The sequence below is a fragment of the Lactuca serriola genome, chromosome 5 (assembly GCF_051521515.1).
Source record: "Lactuca serriola cultivar US96UC23 chromosome 5, Lser_US96UC23_V15, whole genome shotgun sequence".
NCBI classification, from domain to species: domain Eukaryota; kingdom Viridiplantae; phylum Streptophyta; class Magnoliopsida; order Asterales; family Asteraceae; genus Lactuca; species Lactuca serriola.
The window spans coordinates 11,690,930-11,715,520 of NC_136412.1; the positions used below are offsets into that span (position 1 = coordinate 11,690,930).

At 34.7% G+C, this 24,591-nt stretch overlaps 2 protein-coding genes across 4 annotated transcripts; both read right to left on the minus strand.

Annotated features, from left to right (window-relative positions):
• Positions 1–7,948: 7,948 nt before the first annotated feature.
• LOC145051980 (uncharacterized) lies at positions 7,949–12,474 on the minus strand. Of its 2 annotated transcripts, XM_078999804.1 has the most exons (8): positions 12,373–12,474; positions 12,039–12,184; positions 11,730–11,816; positions 11,537–11,630; positions 9,312–9,585; positions 9,092–9,247; positions 8,525–9,009; positions 7,949–8,450 (listed from the first exon to the last, which is right to left on the minus strand). In XM_078999804.1, exons 5-8 carry the CDS (start codon positions 9,565–9,567, stop codon positions 8,079–8,081), a joined length of 1,269 nt encoding a protein of 422 aa, XP_078855930.1. In that variant the 5' UTR covers positions 9,568–9,585; positions 11,537–11,630; positions 11,730–11,816; positions 12,039–12,184; positions 12,373–12,474; the 3' UTR covers positions 7,949–8,078. The 2 variants fall into 2 exon arrangements, with proteins under 2 accessions (XP_078855930.1, XP_078855929.1); XM_078999803.1 differs by lacking the exons at positions 11,537–11,630; positions 11,730–11,816; positions 12,039–12,184; positions 12,373–12,474 and adding an exon at positions 10,465–10,657.
• A 5,946-nt stretch (positions 12,475–18,420) lies between these two features.
• On the minus strand, positions 18,421–23,012 carry LOC145051982 (uncharacterized). 2 transcript variants are annotated; one of them, XM_078999807.1, is made up of 8 exons: positions 22,899–23,012; positions 22,565–22,710; positions 22,256–22,342; positions 22,063–22,156; positions 19,838–20,111; positions 19,618–19,773; positions 19,051–19,535; positions 18,421–18,976 (listed from the first exon to the last, which is right to left on the minus strand). In XM_078999807.1, the coding sequence occupies exons 5-8, from the start codon at positions 20,091–20,093 to the stop codon at positions 18,605–18,607; spliced, it is 1,269 nt and encodes a 422-aa protein (XP_078855933.1). In that variant the 5' UTR covers positions 20,094–20,111; positions 22,063–22,156; positions 22,256–22,342; positions 22,565–22,710; positions 22,899–23,012; the 3' UTR covers positions 18,421–18,604. The 2 variants fall into 2 exon arrangements, with proteins under 2 accessions (XP_078855933.1, XP_078855932.1); XM_078999806.1 differs by lacking the exons at positions 22,063–22,156; positions 22,256–22,342; positions 22,565–22,710; positions 22,899–23,012 and adding an exon at positions 20,990–21,180.
• Positions 23,013–24,591: the final 1,579 nt, after the last annotated feature.

A 24,591-nucleotide genomic window follows, 5' to 3' on the forward strand; every position in this document is an offset into this window, starting at 1 on the left:
GGTGAACTCAAAAGTATTGTTTCGAAGCCATCCCCACAGTCCTTTTTAACTCCTGAGTTTCTTACTCAGAAATTGAATGTTCTTGATCAAGTCATTCAGAAGGCTGTAGCACCTATAACGAAATTTGCTCAAATGCTGCCTTCGAATGCCCCACCTGCTATCATAGGGGTGCAAGGGGAAGAAAAGAAATTCAATGAAGGCAAAAGCAAAGTTTCAAATGTCACAAAGGCTGCTGATAAATTGAAAGTTATAACTTCAGGAATTCCATCTAAAATTATATAAACTCAAGTCTCAACTCCTTTTGTTACGAAGGTCATAACAGAATCAATCAAAACAACAACAAGACCTATTAAGGGAATTGTTATTAGTTCTTCTACTGAAGGAGGAAGTTCAAGCTCATCTAAACCAAAGCCTTCGGATGATGGTAAAGGGAAAGGTGTTGCTATTGAAAAGTCCAAGGAAGAGAAGAAGGATGAGTTAGAAGCATAAATACAAAAGCATAGACAAATACAAAGCATATTGAGGCTAGGAGCAAGTGATCCTCCTGGCATGGAGAAAGGAGATCCGAATAAGCTCTATAGTTATGAAAACATAGAATTCAGGGTAGCATTCAATCAAATGTATGCTTTTAAGAAGAATCCAAAGAAAAGCTATTTGATTGCAAACACTAACATAAGCCAACTGGATTTTCCTATAAATGAGATGATGTTCATCATGGCTCGGTACAAGCTTGTTGAAAAGTTCGACAACAAAGATGACTTCATTCACATGAAGATCAGATTTTATGTAGTTCTTGGGAAGGAGCCAGATAAGGTTTGGTCATTGATAAGATCAAGAAAGTTGTGAGCATAACGAAGGACGTTTTATTCGAAAACATGATTCAAAAATTTAGATATCATGTTGTTCGTGCAAATAATCAAAGATGTGATTTTTCTGTTGCTGATTTTCCTCTAATGAACTTGAACGACCTGATTGAAGTAGCTTTGATACGTAAGGATATAGAAGCTTCTCAACTCAAGGGAACTGATAAATGTCACACCCTAAAACCAAGAACGGCGGAAACGTTCTGGGGCGGAGGACGTCATGTATGCATCACAACAAATGTAAAGTAGTAAACAAGCAACAACATCATCCATTGCATTAATAGTATAATTTTAGTTACAAGTGTTTTCTTTTATAGTACAAGACAACATGATAACTGATCAAAATAAAAGACGAGTCTGGACTGCTTCGTCTTCTCTAAACCTTGCATCGGCACCTGTCTATTTATAACCTGAGAATACAAGTTATTTTGAAAGTGTAGGTCAGCATTTAAGCTGGTGAGTTCATAAGTATTTAATGTCATTGATTTGATTAGTTGTTATGAAAGACTGGTGAATGATTGATGAAACATTTAGTATAAGTATGAAAACTCTAGAAAATCCCATATTTCCTACTAGTATAAAAGTAGTTTTCTACCAAGACCCGAATGTTTTGAAAGTAGTCTTTTACTAAGACCTGACTGTTTTGAAAGTGCGCATCACTTGAAAATGTGACGGTTTTTCCCTGTTTAACTATTATTATAAAACTCTAAAAGTAATAATAACTTATGTTGTATCCTTTGGTACTAAGATACACACGGCGTGGAAACTCGCCGTAAACTGATCAACCGTAGACATCCGTAGATGTGCATTTACCTCTGTTGCTAACAGCTGGGTTTAGGAATAGTTAGTCCCTTAAGTAAAGATACACACGGCGTGGAAACTCACCATAAACTGATCAACCGTAGACATCCGTAGATATGTCATCATCCTCTGTAGCTAACAGTGGCTATAGGAATGGTTAGTCCCTCAAGGTATCCTTTGGTACTAGGATATAAAGTCCAGTTCATCTCGTCGATTATGTGATTGCATCACAAGGTAAAGATAAGAAGGTGATCTATATAACAGTATCTACATGTATCATATGTAGTAGTAACTCGTCATATATGATCTATGTAAATGTACTCAGCTAAGCGTATCTATGTAATCATATTCATGTAAGCGGAATCTCTATAAGAGTATCCTTTCATATAGCATGTAGTCTAGACTCATGAATGAACTGACTCTGGTGTAATTTCTTATAATAGGGATAATGTTTTGTATACTCTAAACTATTCCTATAATAGTTTACTAGAATGTAATTGATGAGTGTCCAAGTAGGTTTATACACCCTTGTTACCCAAGAGTATCGGAACTAAATTAACTGATGGAACATTTATGACTATATATGTACACATGATATATAACTAATATTTAAACGACCTTCGGAAGAGTACCCGAAATCCCACCAGACCACATCCAAATCGAGGAAAAGGAAACAGGGTGGATAGCCTTCCTAATTATTTTAAACATTTCTTATATAACTATACATATAGAGGCATGCATTTTATAATGTAAAAGCATAAAAGAAGTTTTGTAAAACCTTTGAAAAGTTCAATAAATAAGAATTTATGACTTGATGTCAGTTTATAAATCGATTCGAAAACCGTTTGACAAGACAGTTTAAATGTGAGAAAACCTTTGTTTGAAGCACAACTATAACAGATTCAAAAAAGAAAGATACAGTTTGTAAGACAGTTTCTAAAAGTGTTTCAACATGTAAAAACGTTTGTGAAAACTATTTGAAGTATCTATGAAAATATTCGTTTATTCTTGTATATGAATGTATCTCCTTGCAATAGTATTTCTAGTATATAAAAGTTCGTGATGTTGTCACAAAACTATACCTATTATAGTTTTGTAAAAGTGTGTCTCGTTTGTATAATAATCCCTAGTGAAATGCCCACTTGTTATGAAAGATATAATTTTTGTAGTGCCAAAGGTGGACACATATATATACAGTATAAGAAGTGTGTTTGATTTATACATAAATAACAACACTTTTCATTTCAAAAGATATGATGCTATCGTGATACATTTTGCATACGAAAGTTTCTTTATAATAGTTATAAATCACATGTGATTCCGTTGATAAAAAGTGTATAATGAAACTTTATATAACATACGATAATCATCGTGTGTTTTACTTGTATTCCCCCCCCCCCCTTAAAAGCATATATAAACATTTATAAAACATTTAAAAGTGTGGATTATAGGGGTATGGACTCACTTGATTGATTGAAGAAAGCGAGACGAAAACCGAGCAGAACTTCTACTCGAGAAAGCGGATCTCTCGAGATTCTCGGGAATCTTAGGAATCTCGGGAGCGTAAAACTTCATCCCATACTTGGATATGAAAACCGGGACTTTGGGATGGCTCCAAGGGTTGAAACGCAGAGCTTCAGCGCGAGAAAGTAAGGAAATGAGCAAAATTGGCCGGCACCCTCGCATCCCTTTTATAGGGTCTGGAAGCCTCGCATACGCGGGGCGTAAGCTTGTACGCAGGGCGTACGAGACGTCATGGATGACCGCATCCTCGGTCGAAGCATCGAAGCGACATGGACGAACCGGAGCCTAGCATCTGAGTACGCTGGGCATACGAGGGTACGCGGGGCGTACGAAGGATCGGACCGCTGACTCACTCTTCGGATAATACCGGGTTTTAATTAAATTTATATTTTAATTAACTAGTAAACTTCAAAATTTAATATCTTCCTCATACGAACTTCGTTTTTGACGTTCTTTAAATCCATGCGAAGGTGAGACTACGATCTACAACTTTCGTTTAGACTCCGTCGGCTAGTTTTGAATTTATTTTTAATATTATATTTTTAATAGGTCGGGACAGGAAAAGTCCGTTAAAGTTCCATAACTTCTTCATCCGACGTCCGTTTTCTTCAGACTTTTTACCGTTGCGCTAGTATTGTTGAGCCCTTCGATTCTCATTTAGATTGTGTCGGCTAAAAGTCTCTCGATCTCTATTTCGAGTTTTTAGTTGTCTACTGTTATATCTGTAACTTAGATAAATCACAACTTCCTCATACGAAGTCAGATTTGGACGTTCTTATTATGTACGTTTACGGTTTAATGATATCTAAAACTTTTATTTAGATACCTAAGGCTAAAAACTATTGTATTGAAACTTCGTATTTTACGTCTATCAGTATTGCCGGTTTTGCCGAGAATCTTCGGTTGGTCATAACTTCTTCGTTATAACTCGGATTTTTGGGTTCTTTATATGTATGAAAACCTTGATACGACTCCTACTACTTTATTTAACCCAAATAAGATTTTAGGAAAGTTAAATTTTGACCTAAATTTGACTTGTGTTCCATCATATTGTCTTGAAATATCGGGTTGTCACAATAAAGATGTTTTCAAACTTGGTCTAGCACACATCAATATTTTCATAGACAATTATTATGATTGTCTAGCATTGACCAATGTGGAGTTGGCATCGGCAATGGGAAGAAATATTACTGTTGCTATGGAAACTACGAAGCCACAAGCAGAATTGAAGAAGTATGGTGATGGAGAGATATGCTTGAAGCCTTTTGGTCTTGTATTCTCTGGAAAAGACACTAAGGGAAAGGCAAAGGGATTTTTATTTCAAGCTTCAGAGATCGAACGCTACACAACTTCTCAATATACGAATTTCATAGTTCGTATGAATAGTTGTAAGAAGAATAATGAAGAAGATAAGACTGAGTTAAGTAACGTGTTAACTTGGTACTCGGAGATTCGGAGGACGATGCACTTCGCTGCTCAGATTATCACGAATTGAGTAGTTCGACTCGTTTACAAAGGGGGAGATTGTAAGGGTCGAAATATTGTAAAGAGTTGAAATGTACGCTTTGTATTTCATATGTATTTACTAAGGCACTTGTTTAGTCCAAACTTAATGTTTAGTCCTTAGTATTTTTTGTACTTTCAGTATCCTATAAATAGGGTATGAACTTGAGTGTAGGTAAGAGAGTTTTCCCACTTATGTTATCTGTTTTGTACTCAAGTTCTTTGAAAGTAATAGAATCTGAAACCAGATCATATTTACATCATGTGTTCTTTACTTGATCATTACTTGAATTCCTCTGATTTACATTTGATTACTCGTTACAATTCATCTACATAAAAATCATAACTCTTCCATACTACATCCATTCTCGACTATCTTTATATCAAAGGAATTGTATTTACAAGATCTTCAACTTTCATTTAGATTGTTTCAGCTAACAATCAGCCGATTTCTATTTCGATTTTTGTTTCGCACACTGTTGCCTTGAAACTTCTAACAATCCTAACTTCCTCATATGAAGTCAAATTTGGGCGTTCTCTATATGTACGATCTCGCTTTTATGATTACTATGAATTTCTTTAAGACTATTTATCCTAAATAATCCTCTATTAAAATGTTTATTTAGGTAACTGATCGTTTTTACTGTAAGACGAAAATGGGGTGCTACATCATCCATCCTCAGCCTCTATCACTCTTCAAACTCAGAAACCTAAACCCTAGTCCCTCATTCAAGTTCTTGACTTATTTTGGTGTTTTTGTGGTCTTGTAAAGACAAAGAAGGAACTCTTGTGCATAGATCAAGCAAGCTACCCATCACTACTTCTTGTGTGCATCTTCTAGACCATTTGTGAGTTCTCAAGTTCTCATCTTGGTGATGTCTTCCTGATAGATCTAGGTTATTTGGTATGTTTTGGTATATACTTAAGTTTAGTTGGTTGAAAGAGATAAAGTTTGCAACTTTATGGATCTCCTTGGTCCATTGGTCATTATATCTATGGATCTAGAAGTTGGTATAGTTTTGGTAGCAATGCATGGGTTCTAGGTCACTTTTCTCATATTTTTGACCTAGTTTAGGGAAGGACATGCATGGTTCAAGCATGTCCATAAAGTTTGGATTTTTATGGACCTTTAGGGTCCCAAGAAGCTTACTGGAAAGTTTAAACAAGGAGCTTTTTAGATAAAGGACATAACTCATTGAGTTGTCCAAATGTGGTAGCCACGGTGTGGCTAGATGGATGCCACGATGTGGAAAGGGGAAAATTTGTGACTGTTTTATCTGGATACTACCACGACGTGGTGGTTGTTTTTTATCATAACTGAGTTGGATGGCCACAAAATGGCCATGGGTTGACTACGACATGGTGGTCACTTAAGTTGAATTTAACCGTTGACCTTTTTTTACTTTGGTGACTTTTGGTCCGAAGGATAGTTTTAGAAGGTCGACTAAGTTTTACCTTGGATGTTTTGATAGGTATGGCACAGCATCAGTTTCTCATCTCTGCGAGCGGTGTATTCGATATCATGTGCGAGGTGATTTTTTCTCACTATACTATGTAAGTTGCTAGATCGTCCTTGTGAGTTTTGCATGAAAGATTGTGGTTGGATCATAACACTTGTATAAAAGATTGTGGTTGGATCACAACACTTGTATGAAAGATTGTGGTTGGATCACAACACATGTTTGTCTTTGTCACTTGCATGGAAGACCATGGTTGGATCATGATAGGAAAGACTGCAGTTGGGCTGTACCAACAAAAGTGATTATTAGACTATGGTTGGATCATAACATTCACATGGGTTGAAATATACCCTAGGTTTTGGCCCACTGATATGTATAGAATGTGGTATTTTGGGAAACTCACTAAGCTTTGTGCTTACTGATTTTAAATGTTTCAGGTACATCTAGTTCCAAAGGGAAGGGATTGATATGATTGCATCGCATCCACTAGAATTTATGCACTTATGATTTTGTTAATATTCTGATGTTACTTTGAAACACATCTGACTCTTTGATTACCCCTGGAAAGAAATGAATGAATGTTTTGGTTGATCTAAAAACGAAAATTTTATTTGATATTTTTGGGACGTTACATTATTCATACAATTTGCATCATCCTTCCTATTCATCAATATATTTTTAGTTTACTCATCCATCGTCCACTTATTTTGTCCATCATTTGTTGACTAACAATTCCTATTGTACCAAAGGCTGGATCCCACTAAGGTTTGAAAAAATGGTAGTATTGGTTATGATAATAGTACACACCCCGAATTACATATTTCTAAGGTTGCATGGAGTGGTACTCGGCGAGGTTCAGCAAATCCAAGGTAGACTTGGCAAACACCGTGCCACCACCTCGGTAACCTCTATTCGGCTTTGGTACTCGTTGGATTTCTACCGAGTTTGGCAACCTCCTTTCAACCAATCAACAACTAACGACTCTTTTTTTAAAGTTATATTTTAAAAATAACTATAAATATAACCCTCATTCCTTCACACAACACATCAAAGACTTCTTCCTCACTCTCTCTAAAAATTTCATCTTCATCTTCATCGCCGAGTTTTTTTTGTGTTGCTCGAATCGACCATAGAGGTCGTTCAAGAGGCTGAATAGAAGATAGAAGAGCAACGTCAACAAAATGTCGAAAATGTTCGACATAAAAAATAGGTTCATACACATGGCTTTTGAAGGATATTATTTTCGTCGGTGGTTGTGTATGCACAAACATTTGTTTCGGCGTATCGTCAATGAGATCGCGACAACGTGTTCATACTTCCAACATGCAGATGCTAGAGGTACAGTTGGTTTTACTCCCTTGAAAAAATACACTGTCACACTTCGTCAACTAACATATGCCACTTCCCCTGATGCACTAGATGAGAATCTTATGATGTTCGGACAAACCGCACAATAAAGCCATCAAAAAGTTTGTAAGTATGTCATGAGACATTAACACTTATATGTTCGGACATTCACATCTTTTCTATAGACAAAAAATTGAAATTGAATCTAGTTTCACCTTACTTGAGTGGAACAAAAAAATTTAATTTTTGTCCAACAACAGTGTAATACACATCAAACACAATACGACATATTCTGTCGTATCTAAATATAGAAAATAAAACAGATAAGACAGCATCGATAATGTTTTGGCATATTGTTGAACTACTTTGAAGCAAACAAAAATACTAAACTAGAGATGGGTCATGTATGTTTGGTTCATTAAACCTAGTCAAACTAACAATTCGGCAATGTTTTCGGCTTTAAAAGTGTCACATCTGATTTGCCCAAACACAAGAACAATACAAATACAGCTCATCAATAATACATGTATGTGGGGTACAAGACTGGAATGCGACATTAAATGATATACATATTTTCCAATTATTCAAAAACTGATATTTCCCCATTCCAACTGCAAGAAGCGATTACATTAGACAAAATGGGATGAAATGCAACATCTACACACGCTTGTTCATAAGCTTTGATTTTGTTGATGAGGTGGCATGACTTGGTGTTATATATGTAAATAAAACCATCTGAAGAAGCAGATGCAAGTTTTTTCCCATCTGTACTGAAATTGCATTTGATGGGAAAACCGGAAACAAAATGACTTTCATATCTTTTGTATTTATTGAGCCGAAATGGAGATTTGGAAGAAAATATTGCAATGTAATTTCCATTTGATTGTGCCACAAAATATGGGTCGTATGGATGATGTCGTATACATGGACACGTATACGCTTCCACATAGATCTGAAAATAATAAGCAAAAATAAATGTAAGAAAAAGACATGTATTTTGATTTTGATTGTTTGTTATATTATTACCTGATTGGATAGAGGAAGTTGTCGAGAAACATCCCAAACAATGATAGAATTCTCACTAACATTGCTTTTTGATTCATCACTAGAAGAAATAAACTGTTTTGTATCATTCATAAATTCCACATCAAGAATTGGGCCAAGACCTCGAGAAAATTGATTTACCACATTTCCAGTTCTAATATCCCATAAACAAATCACACCTTTTGATCCTCCGGACAAAAACAGGTTGGAGTTGTTAGGATGAAATTTAACAACCCCAACAACTTGATCCTCTTTAAACACCCGAGTTTCTATCCCTTTTTCAACATCTATCAATCTTGATGTGCAATCATATCCACAAGAAAGCAAAGAAAGTCCTTTCTCACACCACTTGATGTCTTTCACAGCTGCAGTATGAACGTTTAATACCCGTGCTTTCTTCTGTTCATTGCTCCAAACATTCCATATGTTTATGGAAGAATCCATACCACACGATGCAAGAAGATGACCTGAAGTCTTCAACACACAAAATGTTCTCTTCTTTTTCTGATCATTAAATCCTAACGAAAAGATTGAGAGTAACAAACTTACAATGACTGTTTGACCATTGTAGAGCATTCACAGCTTTTGTATGGCCGATAAGAGCTGTGGACTTCTTCTCAGAATTCGCATAGCCTCCTCCTTTTGGATTCCTTAACGACGACAAAATGTCTTTTCTTATGGAAGAATCCAAGATGCTTCCTTGAACTGAAAATAAAACGCTTTATTGAATATTGAGATGATGAAATTTATTAGATTCATGAAAACAAACCAGGTGAACAGGCTGAGGAAGATGGGGGGTCTGGATTGGGAATTTGAGGAGGAGCTGAAGCCATGAGTGCACGTTCTTGCTTTGAAATGTATCTTCCTGAAATTGAAGATTCGGTGGAAATATGTTTTCGATGATCAAAATTGATGGATGTATGTGGGAGTTCAGGTTTAGCTCGTTTGAAGGGAGGAGGTGGATGTTTTTCATTTTCTTCATCTTCATCTGTATTAGTTGAGTAAGCATTAAAGAGTAGATCCATAGAGCATCAAAATCAATGCTGTGAATAACATGAGAAACTGAATTAGTATGAGAGCAAGTGTGGTAATTATAATAAGTTCCATATTGCATTGTGTCATATTCTACAAAACTCCATTGAATGCGAAAAAAAAACATACATGATAACAATTAAAATAAATGTAACTGTTTTTCTTTTCAAATGAATTCATGTCCATTTAACTAAAACTTACAAAGGTGACTAAAACAATATCTTTGTATCTTTGTGCATTCTTTGAATCGAACAAATCAATTACTATATCATAGTTAACATTGGCATTTTCAACAAAGTGTGATTAGATTATCGACAAAATCTTTCATTTGTCTAACAAAATATTTATTTAATGATTCCTATAAGTAATCCTCGATTTCTGTTTTCTATTTTGAGTGTCCACATAGAATCATGTTTAATTTCTTCAATAATTAATAAATGAATCGTATGAAATAATACTAGGCAAAGAAATACAAAAATGTCAAACACACTAACCCTAATGTCTCTATATAAATGTCTATATAATATCAAAGTCAGATAACAAAAATGTAATTGTCTTCATCCATTTGTAACATAATCTTAAAGCTGAAACAAGTACTATTAGTTCACTGTCAAAATTAGAAACGATTCTCCACTTCACCACTTGTTATATAAAGTCAAAAGTAAGTACACCTAGAAGTAGATTAAAACCAAATCATAAGTCGAAGAAAATAGGTGAAGACTGATGAGTTTTAAGATCGTAGAGGAGAGATATTGACATGGTCACAAAAAACCAGAGAGGATAGGAGAGGGTGTCCAGAAAATTTCTTGTGTTCTTGACAGAAATCGAGACACAAGAGAGGAGAGTTTAGAGGAATCGATAGACGAGAGAGGAGAATTTAGAGAAATTACAGTTCTTTCTTGTGTTCTTCACGGGAGAGGGTACTCCGTTATTGCGTATCCGAATAAGAGCCTCTTGACCGATATCGATGATTGAAAAAACCAGTCTACTCCTCGTCTTTCTAGGCGTCAGATTGGGAAGAAGGAAACCAGACCCCATGAGTCGAAGTTAGCAAACTCCACAGCAGCCGATGGGAGATGTTGAACTCAATTTGGGCTAAAATAATACCTATAATATTAACATGGGCTAAATTTATGCCCCTTCCTCTTTGCTTCTATGGGCCTCCGTCGAACCCGCCCATGTATTTGGCCGGCTTAACAACAACACGCAAAGCATCATCAATCAAGATATCCAATATTCGTTTTTAAAATTCAATATAGCAATTCATCTACTCTGTCTAACAGGGCCGGTCCGAGACAATTTGGGGCCCGGGGCAAAAAAAAATTTGGGGCCCTTACAATTTTTTATAAAGGAGAGCTGCACCTCCAGAAATTTTTATTAATAAAAAAAAACAATAAAATTTTTATTAATTAAAAAAAATAATACAATTGAAGGCTGGGGACTCCCCACCTACGGAAAAAAAAGGCTTCGGAAAATGCCCCAAAAGCCAAACAACCTAGCAACCATTAATACAAAAAATTAAAAAACAAAACAAAATTAAAAGGCCAGAACATGCTCTCTGAACCTTATTAAATACTTATAAACATAACAAAGAAACAACTAAAGAAATCTACATTTACTAGCTTTTTTAGATGCAAAGTGATCAATTATAAAATCAAGTTCAATATTATCCAACAAATCTTTTTCATGTATGACATTATCATCTTCATCTAAAACATTTTGATGTGCGACATTATCTTCTACATTAGAAGAATTTATTTTTATAACATACTTATTCATAGATCCTTTTTTAGAATCATTAAATTGTCCAATTTTTTGTTTTTTTTTTCGTTTTTCTATTCCAGATATATATTTTCTATGAGACATTTTTAACAGATAACAATCAAGATATATAGCAGATAACAAACAATCACACAGATTCACAAAAAAACATATTAACACACTAATAGGAAAATAGACTACCTGATGACTAATGTGTGTTGCTCAGCAGTTGGCTTTCTGTTGATTGTTTACATCATTATATCCCCAGTCCTTTGAGCCCAAAGCAATAAGAAATCTGCAGATTAAAAGTATAAAATCATCTTTGAATATCATAATTTTTGAATTTAGCAAAATCACAAAAACAAATTAACAAATTTTATTGAAAAGAAACTACCTGTAGGTTGCAAGTCTGTAACCTGTTTAGATGTTAATAATCTTTGAGCAGCCCAAAATAGAAATGAAAAATCCCAAATCTGATTATCTAAAGATAGAAAACAGTTAAAAAGAGAAATCAAAAAATTAATTTCATATCTAATTGCCTCAAATCACAAATCTGATGACCTACAATTAAGCAATGATTCATATAAAATCAAAATAAGAAAATTTATTTCAATAAACAATGATTAATCATTCTAAATAAGAAAATTGATTCAATTGCAGATTCTTATCATAATAGTTCACAAATTAAAAAAAATAGACTTACATGTATTCAAAAAAACGACTTGTCGACTGCAACCAATTCTGAAAGAGTGTTGCTATGCGTCTGTACTCTACTTCAAATGTCATACGTAATCGGAAATCACCAATTCACCATTCACCAAAAGATTCGGAAATATTGAAAGGAACCAACTATTTAGAAAAATGAAATCAGAAAATAGAAGAGAAAGAATATCGTGTATAATCGACTAATCAGCGATGGGCGATGGTGAATCAGAAAATCAAAATTCAAATAAGAAGAGATTGGAGAAGGGTAACCGATTAACTTGAAATCTTGAACTAGAAATAGAAGAAGCAGAATCGAGAAGACGAGAACTAACCGTTAGAGATGGTGTCGTTTGGATTTTCCATGGATGCGAAGCTGAAGAGAAGCCGTCGATTGCAATTTGAGCCCTTGGAAATTGAAACTGAGAAATGCAAATCAGCAAATGCGGTAGGTCACACTCCCGTCTCCCGCTTCTTCAATTGGGGCGCAACTCGTTAATATTGGGCCAAAAATTATGGGCTATGACTAATAAAGGTTTAAAAATATGTGTTGTAACTTGTAACTAATATAACCCAATAACATGTATAAATATGGGGCCTTTAGCATTTGGGGGCTCGGGGCGGTCGCCCAGCTTGCCCAGGCCCATGGGCCGGCCCTGCTGTCTAATCAGAAACTAAATTTCCAACCATTACTCAACTTCCTCATTCATCAAATCAAAGAAATTAAATCAAATCGAAAAAACATAGAAACAATGAATAAAATACGAGACTTACGGGTTAGGCTACAGACTTGTAGTTATAACAACAGTTTGAGCGTTTGCAACCAATATGGAAAGACTATTTCATTTTCGCCTCTGTATATAATCATTTGGATGTTGAAGAAGAACATAACTTTTCCGGTTACTAGTCTTCCAAAATCCAAACCATACAAGGAAATTGTATATTTGTATGTGTTTGCTAGTTTTTGTAAGGGTTACCGTCATGTCACTATTGTTCAATCAACTTACATGTTTTAAATAGTCTTTTTTTTTTTGCTTTCTAAGGGAACAAAAGATACATATATCGGCTAATTTGGACGCTTGACCTATGTTAATAAATAAGAAGAGATTGGAGAAGGGTAACCGATTAACTTGAAATCTTGAACTAGAAATAGAAGAAGCAGAATCGAGAAGACGAGAACTAACCGTTAGAGATGGTGTCGTTTGGATTTTCCATGGATGCGAAGCTGAAGAGAAGCCGTCGATTGCGATTTGAGCCCTTGGAAATTGAAACTGAGAAATGCAAATCAGCAAATGCGGTAGGTCACACTCCCGTCTCCCGCTTCTTCAATTGGGGCGCAACTCGTTAATATTGGGCCAAAAATTATGGGCTATGACTAATAAAGGTTTAAAAATATGTGTTGTAACTTGTAACTAATATAACCCAATAACATGTATAAATATGGGGCCTTTAGCATTTGGGGGCTCGGGGCGGTCGCCCAGCTTGCCCAGGCCCATGGGCCGGCCCTGCTGTCTAATCAGAAACTAAATTTCCAACCATTACTCAACTTCCTCATTCATCAAATCAAAGAAATTAAATCAAATCGAAAAAACATAGAAGCAATGAATAAAATACGAGACTTACGGGTTAGGCTACAGACTTGTAGTTAATGTCACCATCTGCATCCTAGTCATAAAACATTGGTGACTAAGTTTTATGATCCTTGCGCATATAAACGGGCTTATGTGGAGAACTTTCAGAATCAATTCAGGTAACAGATAAAGATAAAGATTTGAATCAAGATTAAATATGATTATTTAATTGGTTCAAATAAGGTTTATCTGAAAGTTACCACAACTATATAAAGACTTCTCTAGGTCTTCATAAATCCGATTCTACTCTCCCCAAGTTTTAGCTTTTCGGATTTCATAACCTTTCTCCTCTCTCTTAAAGTTTCTAGAGTTTTATTCCTTTGGGTGTGAGTCATTAGAGGCATTCCTACTTTGGGTACTAGATCTTCGAAGAGCAACAAAGGAATTCAAAATCTCCAAGGATTCACAAGTATATACAATTATACTTGGAAGGTTAGTAAGCCAATCTCTCTTGTTAGTTTATATTCCTAGTTTTGAAAGTATGTTGTCATAATAGTAAAATCTAGATCTAAGGTGCATGTACACTTAAGACTACTACTGAATGCTTTTGTTGCTTAATTTTGTGTATAAATGCATAGAGAATACAACAGTGGTATCAGATCCATTAGGTTTTAATTATAGACACTACTTGATAAAACTAAGAAAAATAATAGAAACCTGTTATTCGTAGGGTGCGACGCCCCTGTGGTCGTGAGGTGCTTTCGCAAATTTTCATGTTTTGATATTTGTACTACAATTTCGAATTTTAGGGTTTATCTTTAGTTTTAAATATTATTTTAATCGGTTAAAATTAGATAAATAAACTATGATGATAAATATGCTTAAGAGATATGAAATTATAGATAATGATTTTAAATTAATTAATTAAAAGTTAATTAGAGATAATTTGGTTAAATCATTAATTTTTAAATTGTTTAAAAAATAATCACATTACATATAATTATAGAAGTTTATAAAAGAATATTTAAAAACCCAAAAGATTTATATATGTAATATGATTACTATATGTAAAAGAATAATACAACATATTTCCTCACATGTTTAATTAAAGATAGTTAGCCGAATCAAGAGTAGACATCATTCATGTAGTCATACTATAAAAGAGTTATAAGAAAATGATATATAAAATGAACTTTGAATGAGTGTCATTTTCACACCGCTTCTTTGTGTGGTGGATTGTCCTTAGCCAAAATAGTTTGATAGGACGATGTCTTGTTAAAAGCATAACATATAAAAGTACTAAAAATAAAATTCTCGTTCTTAGTTATTTTAGGAAAATATGAATAGTTTCTAATCCATGAGTAACACACATTATTTCTTATTGTAAATTTATGGAGCGTTTGTAGTTAACCGGCGCATAAATTTGAGAAGTAAGAAGAATATCGTGTGGCAATTGTGGTTGTGGTTTGTTAGTGGAGCATGTGTCGTTAAACGACACATCAATTAGAGAACCATGACATAATCAAAGGGCCACATGTTTTTGCATGGTTGGTTCACCGTCTTATTTGCAAGGTTGCAGAAAACGTTAGACGTTAGTTAGTCGGTGGACTGGAGTCTAGGGATTAATCTGCTAGACAGGATTAATCAGGGATCATTAATTATTAAGAAAATTATTCAAAAAGTTATAAATCTAACTTTAATCGTAAGAATATAAATAAATAAACATAAAAGTTTAATAATAAGTTTAACAAGCACAGCAATTTATCATCCAATTAATAAGAAAAAGTTATTCAAATTTTAATATATCTTAAGAAAAGAAGTAAATTTGAGTATTTGTATATTTGAAAACATAGAAATTTTGAAAATTTTGGAGAAAAACTTTAAAATTTAATTTTTAAAATTTTTTATATATATTAGTTGAACATTGAAATACTATGAACTTTTGAAATTTTGAAAATTTTGGTTTAATATTTGAAAATTTGGCCGATTAGGCTGCCTAGGACCGATTAGAACTGTCTGGCTCTGACTTTGACCCCCTTTGACCAAAACCGATTAAGCCGATAGATTAGCCTTAATCCTATTCGGTTGAAGACCGCCTACCGATTAATCGGCTGCCTAGACCGATTTTTACAACACTCTTATTTGTAAGACCTTAGTATCCCAGGCGCAAATAGAGGATGTGCAAATTTGAGATTAACATGTCATTGAAGAGTTTCAATGAATCTCAAAAGATCTAGAAATTTCATAGTGATTGAAATTGGTAAAGTGCATTACCAACCTAAGATAAATTTGTGATGTGATTATGATATCCTTCCTCATAAATCGAATTGAAAATATGGAGCATAGCCTTAAAATAAATTGGGTAATTATTTAAGGATTAAATAAAGTAAGTTAAATTTGTCTCACTTTTTAGATGTCGTGTGTCAATGGTCTTCCTCTACCACCTTCTCCACCCATAAAATCCAATTTTTCCCTAATTTATATTCTCCAAAGAGAGAAGCTCCGTGGTGGGGCTAATTATCTTGATTGGATGAGAAACCTAAGGATCACATTGAGGTATGACAATCGTGAATACGTGATCAATAAGCGTATTTTATAAATCGATTATAACTCAACTAATGAAGAAAAAGTTGTTTACGCCAAACACATGGATGACTTGAATAAGGTGTCTTGCATTTTGTTTTCCGCCATGTCCTTGAACCTTCAAAAGGCTTTTGAGAACACTTAGGTGTATGAAATGAGTTTGCAATTGGCTGAAATGTTTCAACAAAAGGAATCGCAGGAACGGTTTGAGATTTTTATAGCCCTAACGTCATGTAAACTCAAAGAAGGTGGTTCGGTTTGTAATCATGCATGTTCAACAAATGAAGAGCTGCATAGACCGACTTGAGAACCTCGATGTTATCTTTGATAAGAACCTATTTTTGGACCTAGTCCTTGGTTTTCTCCCTATTCATATGATAATTTCATCATGAGTTATCAATTAAATAGTGTGGACAAGACATTGATGGAGCTCTGTGACCTCCTCCAGACAATTGAAGCTAGTGTAAGGAAAACTCATGGTACACCTCATGTAACATCCAAAAAATACAAAGTAATTTTTTTTAGTTTTAAATCAACCAAAATCATCAATCGTTCATCTCAAATCTCAAAGTATGTCAAGATAGAAAATAGTTGTCAGAGTACAATCCCAAAATCGTAAAATGCTGGACACATGTGGATGCGTTGCAATCAAGTCGGGCCATTCCCTTTTGAAGCAAAAGTACCTAAAAACATTTAAACACAAACTGTAAGCAAACAGCATAGTGAGTTCCCCAAAATACTACATACCATACAAGCAATGGGCCCCGCCCAATAAGTATAACGAGCCTCACCCTAACTTGCATAACGGGTCCCAATGAGTTTAACAATCTCGCCCTAACTTGAATAACGGGCCCCACCCAACATACAAAACATGAAAGTATCACACTGACAACTAGCATCCTACAAACATACTCCAGTAGGCCAACATTGGTACCTTCAACCCATGAGTACAGTGAAGAGACTCACCTCAATCCGATGATAAACAATCACACACACAAGTTGTTGCTACAACGGCTCCTCACACTCAACACATTTAAACTAAACATAATTACTATTTAGGGTAATAACCCACAAATAAAGGTCCAATTCATAATCTCTCTTACAAAAAATAATAGGCCTCTTTTACCCTTCCTATTCTGGACCCAACTAACGATGGACCAAGGCCCAAACCGGCCCAAGGTCCAAAATGGCCCAATTAGGCTTCGGGTGAGTACGTCATGCATACACCCTATGTATGCCTAGTGTACTGGACCTTTACCGAATGAGAATATAGGCTAAACCCGTTACATTGTGTGTACCTAGAGGGTACGCCCAACATGTTGCGTTTTGTATACTACAACATCCTATGGTGCACATACAACCCTAAATGCTTTGGACATATGTTTTCTCTAATTATACATGCAATATTGTTTCAAAAGCATGAAGCATACAATTAACATAAACAACATAGAATTTAGTTATAGATACCTCTTTGTTGTAGCCTGTATTTTTGACCTTTAAGAACTTAGCACCTCAAATGTGGTGCCTCAAATGGTTCACAAACACCATGAACAAATGGAGGACTTTTGAGAGAGAATATGGAGCACTAAAATTCGGCTATGCTTCTCCAAGAATACATGTTCAACCAATTTTAGGCCAAAGGGGCGTCATATATATAGTGTAGGAATCCAAGAGCCATGGGTAAACCCTAATCCATACACTTAGGTTATGATCCATATTTCATGTAGGCTAACTCTTATGGATACTTACATAAACTTATCCCAACATGGATCAATAGCCCAAACAATATATATCATTAATTTACATAATCAGTCCCCGTTAATTTAATTAGTCTCTTTTGATCACTGAATTAATTTCAAATTAATTCTTCATCAATACAAATTAAAGAACATGATTTCATATTAATATATTAGAACTTATAATATATTAATAAATCATAAATAACCTCTTCTCAAAAGTACATCCTATCAAATTGCTCTAGTGAAGGCAACCTAAATGGACCATGCTACACTCGGGTCAAGTACATACCAATTATAGTTATGGGCTTAGACACCTAATCCAACAGTCTCCCACTTGTATAACTCTAATAACTATTATTGCAAGTACGAATCTACAACCCGACTAGCAATCGTAGCTCTTAAAAGCCGCTGTCAAACTCTGACCTAGTCAATAACGCGTCCATTAGATAAGGTATGTACTTTGAAGCAAACAAAAATACTAAACTAGAGATGGGTCATGTATGTTTGGTTCATTAAACCTAGTCAAACTAACAATTCGGCAATGTTTTCGGCTTTAAAAGTGTCACATCTGATTTGCCCAAACACAAGAACAATACAAATACAGCTCATCAATAATACATGTATGTGGGGTACAAGACTGGAATGTGACATTAAATGATATACATATTTTCCAATTATTCAAAAACTGATATTTCCCCATTCCAACTGCAAGAAGCGATTACATTAGACAAAATGGGATGAAATGCAACATCTACACACGCTTGTTCATAAGCTTTGATTTTGTTGATGAGGTGGCATGACTTGGTGTTATATATGTAAATAAAACCATCTGAAGAAGCAGATGCAAGTTTTTTCCCATCTGTACTGAAATTGCATTTGATGGGAAAACCGGAAACAAAATGACTTTCATATCTTTTGTATTTATTGAGCCGAAATGGAGATTTGGAAGAAAATATTGCAATGTAATTTCCATTTGATTGTGCCACAAAATATGGGTCGTATGGATGATGTCGTATACATGGACACGTATACGCTTCCACATAGATCTGAAAATAATAAGCAAAAATAAATGTAAGAAAAAGACATGTATTTTGATTTTGATTGTTTGTTATATTATTACCTGATTGGATAGAGGAAGTTGTCGAGAAACATCCCAAACAATGATAGAATTCTCACTAACATTGCTTTTTGATTCATCACTAGAAGAAATAAACTGTTTTGTATCATTCATAAATTCCACATCAAGAATTGGGCCAAGACCTCGAGAAAATTGATTTACCACATTTCCAGTTCTAATATCCCATAAACGAATCACACCTTTTGATCCTCCGGACAAAAACAGGTTGGAGTTGTTAGGATGAAATTTAACAACCCCAACAACTTGATCCTCTTTAAACACCCGAGTTTCTATCCCTTTTTCAACATCTATCAATCTTGATGTGCAATCATATCCACAAGAAAGCAAAGAAAGTCCTTTCTCACACCACTTGATGTCTTTCACAGCTGCAGTATGAACGTTTAATACCCGTGCTTTCTTCTGTTCATTGCTCCAAACATTCCATATGTTTATGGAAGAATCCATACCACACGATGCAAGAAGATGACCTGAAGTCTTCAACACACAAAATGTTCTCTTCTTTTTCTGATCATTAAATCCTAACGAAAAGATTGAAAGTAACAAACTTACAATGACTATTTGACCATTGTAGAGCATTCACAGCTTTTGTATGGCCGATAAGAGCTGTGGACTTCTTCTCAGAATTCGCATAGCCTCCTCCTTTTGGATTCCTTAACGACGACAAAATGTCTTTTCTTATGGAAGAATCCAAGATGCTTCCTTGAACTGAAAATAAAACGCTTTATTGAATATTGAGAAGATGAAATTTATTAGATTCATGAAAACAAACCAGGTGAACAGGCTGAGGAAGATGGGGGGTCTGGATTGGGAATTTGAGGAGGAGCTGAAGCCATGAGTGCACGTTCTTGCTTTGAAATGTATCTTCCTGAAATTGAAGATTCGGTGGAAATATGTTTTCGATGATCAAAATTGATGGATGTATGTGGGAGTTCAGGTTTAGCTCGTTTGAAGGGAGGAGGTGGATGTTTTTCATTTTCTTCATCTTCATCTGTATTAGTTGAGTAAGCATTGAAGAGTAGATCCATAGAGCATCAAAATCAATGCTGTGAATAACATGAGAAACTGAATTAGTATGAGAGCAAGTGTGGTAATGATAATAAGTTCCATATTGCATTGTGTCATCGTCTACAAAACTCCATTGAATGCGAAAAAAAACATACATGATAACAATTAAAATAAATGTAACTGTTTTTCTTTTCAAATGAATTCATGTCCATTTAACTAAAACTTACAAAGGTGACTAAAACAATATCTTTGTATCTTTGTGCATTCTTTGAATCGAACAAATCAATTACTATATCATAGTTAACATTGGCATTTTCAACAAAGTGTGATTAGATTATCGACAAAATCTTTCATTTGTCTAACAAAATATTTATTTAATGATTCCTATAAGTAATCCTCGATTTCTGTTTTCTATTTTGAGTGTCCACATAGAATCATGTTTAATTTCTTCAATAATTAATAAATGAATCGTATGAAATAATACTAGGCAAAGAAATACAAAAATGTCAAACACACTAACCCTAATGTCTCTATATAAATGTCTATATAATATCAAAGTCAGATAACAAAAATGTAATTGTCTTCATCCATTTGTAACATAATCTTAAAGCTGAAACAAGTACTATTAGTTCACTGTCAAAATTAGAAACGATTCTCCACTTCACCACTTGTTATATAAAGTCAAAAGTAAGTACACCTAGAAGTAGATTAAAACCAAATCATAAGTCGAAGAAAATAGGTGAAGACTGATGAGTTTTAAGATCGTAGAGGAGAGATATTGACATGGTCACAAAAAACCAGAGAGGATAGGAGAGGGTGTCCAGAAAATTTCTTGTGTTCTTGACAGAAATCGAGACACAAGAGAGGAGAGTTTAGAGGAATCGATAGACGAGAGAGGAGAATTTAGAGAAATTACAGTTCTTTCTTGTGTTCTTCACGGGAGAGGGTACTCCGTTATTGCGTATCCGAATAAGAGCCTCTTGACCGATATCGATGATTGAAAAAACCAGTCTACTCCTCGTCTTTCTAGGCGTCAGATTGGGAAGAAGGAAACCAGACCCCATGAGTCGAAGTTAGCAAACTCCACAGCAGCCGATGGGAGATGTTGAACTCAATTTGGGCTAAAATAATACCTATAATATTAACATGGGCTAAATTTATGCCCCTTCCTCTTTGCTTCTATGGGCCTCCGTCGAACCCGCCCATGTATTTGGCCGGCTTAACAACAACACGCAAAGCATCATCAATCAAGATATCCAATATTCGTTTTTAAAATTCAATATAGCAATTCATCTACTCTGTCTAACAGGGCCGGTCCGAGACAATTTGGGGCCCGGGGCAAAAAAAAATTTGGGGCCCTTACAATTTTTTATAAAGGAGAGCTGCACCTCCAGAAATTTTTATTAATAAAAAAAAACAATAAAATTTTTATTAATTAAAAAAAATAATACAATTGAAGGCTGGGGACTCCCCACCTACGGAAAAAAAAGGCTTCGGAAAATGCCCCAAAAGCCAAACAACCTAGCAACCATTAATACAAAAAATTAAAAAACAAAACAAAATTAAAAGGCCAGAACATGCTCTCTGAACCTTATTAAATACTTATAAACATAACAAAGAAACAACTAAAGAAATCTACATTTACTAGCTTTTTTAGATGCAAAGTGATCAATTATAAAATCAAGTTCAATATTATCCAACAAATCTTTTTCATGTATGACATTATCATCTTCATCTAAAACATTTTGATGTGCGACATTATCTTCTACATTAGAAGAATTTATTTTTATAACATACTTATTCATAGATCCTTTTTTAGAATCATTAAATTGTCCAATTTTTTGTTTTTTTTTTTCGTTTTTCTATTCCAGATATATATTTTCTATGAGACATTTTTAACAGATAACAATCAAGATATATAGCAGATAACAAACAATCACACAGATTCACAAAAAAACATATTAACACACTAATGGGAAAATAGACTACCTGATGACTAATGTGTGTTGCTCAGCAGTTGGCTTTCTGTTGATTGTTTACATCATTATATCCCCAGTCCTTTGAGCCCAAAGCAATAAGAAATCTGCAGATTAAAAGTATAAAATCATCTTTGAATATCATAATTTTTGAATTTAGCAAAATCACAAAAACAAATTAACAAATTTTATTGAAAAGAAACTACCTGTAGGTTGCAAGTCTGTAACCTGTTTAGATGTTAATAATCTTTGAGCAGCCCAAAATAGAAATGAAAAATCCCAAATCTGATTATCTAAAGATAGAAAACAGTTAAAAAGAGAAATCAAAAAATTAATTTCATATCTAATTGCCTCAAATCACAAATCTGATGACCTACAATTAAGCAATGATTCATATAAAATCAAAATAAGAAAATTTATTTCAATAAACAATGATTAATCATTCTAAATAAGAAAATTGATTCAATTGCAGATTCTTATCATAATAGTTCACAAATTAAAAAAAATAGACTTACATGTATTCAAAAAAACGACTTGTCGACTGCAACCAATTCTGAAAGAGTGTTGCTATGCGTCTGTACTCTACTTCAAATGTCATACGTAATCGGAAATCACCAATTCACCATTCACCAAAAGATTCGGAAATATTGAAAGGAACCAACTATTTAGAAAAATGAAATCAGAAAATAGAAGAGAAAGAATATCGTGTATAATCGACTAATCAGCGATGGGCGATGGTGAATCAGAAAATCAAAATTCAAATAAGAAGAGATTGGAGAAGGGTAACCGATTAACTTGAAATCTTGAACTAGAAATAGAAGAAGCAGAATCGAGAAGACGAGAACTAACCGTTAGAGATGGTGTCGTTTGGATTTTCCATGGATGCGAAGCTGAAGAGAAGCCGTCGATTGCGATTTGAGCCCTTGGAAATTGAAACTGAGAAATGCAAATCAGCAAATGCGGTAGGTCACACTCCCGTCTCCCGCTTCTTCAATTGGGGCGCAACTCGTTAATATTGGGCCAAAAATTATGGGCTATGACTAATAAAGGTTTAAAAATATGTGTTGTAACTTGTAACTAATATAACCCAATAACATGTATAAATATGGGGCCTTTAGCATTTGGGGGCTCGGGGCGGTCGCCCAGCTTGCCCAGGCCCATGGGCCGGCCCTGCTGTCTAATCAGAAACTAAATTTCCAACCATTACTCAACTTCCTCATTCATCAAATCAAAGAAATTAAATCAAATCGAAAAAACATAGAAGCAATGAATAAAATACGAGACTTACGGGTTAGGCTACAGACTTGTAGTTATAACAACAGTTTGAGCGTTTGCAACCAATATGGAAAGACTATTTCATTTTCGCCTCTGTATATAATCATTTGGATGTTGAAGAAGAACATAACTTTTCCGGTTACTAGTCTTCCAAAATCCAAACCATACAAGGAAATTGTATATTTGTATGTGTTTGCTAGTTTTTGTAAGGGTTACCGTCATGTCACTATTGTTCAATCAACTTACATGTTTTAAATAGTCTTTTTTTTTTTTTGCTTTCTAAGGGAACAAAAGATACATATATCGGCTAATTTGGACGCTTGACCTATGTTAATAAATAAGAAGAGATTGGAGAAGGGTAACCGATTAACTTGAAATCTTGAACTAGAAATAGAAGAAGCAGAATCGAGAAGACGAGAACTAACCGTTAGAGATGGTGTCGTTTGGATTTTCCATGGATGCGAAGCTGAAGAGAAGCCGTCGATTGCGATTTGAGCCCTTGGAAATTGAAACTGAGAAATGCAAATCAGCAAATGCGGTAGGTCACACTCCCGTCTCCCGCTTCTTCAATTGGGGCGCAACTCGTTAATATTGGGCCAAAAATTATGGGCTATGACTAATAAAGGTTTAAAAATATGTGTTGTAACTTGTAACTAATATAACCCAATAACATGTATAAATATGGGGCCTTTAGCATTTGGGGGCTCGGGGCGGTCGCCCAGCTTGCCCAGGCCCATGGGCCGGCCCTGCTGTCTAATCAGAAACTAAATTTCCAACCATTACTCAACTTCCTCATTCATCAAATCAAAGAAATTAAATCAAATCGAAAAAACATAGAAGCAATGAATAAAATACGAGACTTACGGGTTAGGCTACAGACTTGTAGTTAATGTCACCATCTGCATCCTAGTCATAAAACATTGGTGACTAAGTTTTATGATCCTTGCGCATATAAACGGGCTTATGTGGAGAACTTTCAGAATCAATTCAGGTAACAGATAAAGATAAAGATTTGAATCAAGATTAAATATGATTATTTAATTGGTTCAAATAAGGTTTATCTGAAAGTTACCACAACTATATAAAGACTTCTCTAGGTCTTCATAAATCCGATTCTACTCTCCCCAAGTTTTAGCTTTTCGGATTTCATAACCTTTCTCCTCTCTCTTAAAGTTTCTAGAGTTTTATTCCTTTGGGTGTGAGTCATTAGAGGCATTCCTACTTTGGGTACTAGATCTTCGAAGAGCAACAAAGGAATTCAAAATCT

What these genes read in the sequence shown, in the direction of transcription:
- LOC145051980 (XM_078999804.1), bottom strand. Translation starts at nt 9,567, where the DNA reads ATGGATCTACTCTTTAATGCTTACTCAACTAATACAGATGAAGATGAA. An exon ending in ACAATGGTCAAACAGTCATT is followed by an intron (nt 9,010 to 9,091) that starts GTAAGTTTGTTA and finishes TGAAGACTTCAG; the next exon opens with GTCATCTTCTTGCATCGTGT. An exon ending in AACTTCCTCTATCCAATCAG is followed by an intron (nt 8,451 to 8,524) that starts GTAATAATATAA and finishes TATTATTTTCAG; the next exon opens with ATCTATGTGGAAGCGTATAC.
- LOC145051982 (XM_078999807.1), bottom strand. Translation starts at nt 20,093, where the DNA reads ATGGATCTACTCTTCAATGCTTACTCAACTAATACAGATGAAGATGAA. An exon ending in TTCCTCAGCCTGTTCACCTG is followed by an intron (nt 19,774 to 19,837) that starts GTTTGTTTTCAT and finishes TTTTATTTTCAG; the next exon opens with TTCAAGGAAGCATCTTGGAT. An exon ending in ACAATGGTCAAATAGTCATT is followed by an intron (nt 19,536 to 19,617) that starts GTAAGTTTGTTA and finishes TGAAGACTTCAG; the next exon opens with GTCATCTTCTTGCATCGTGT.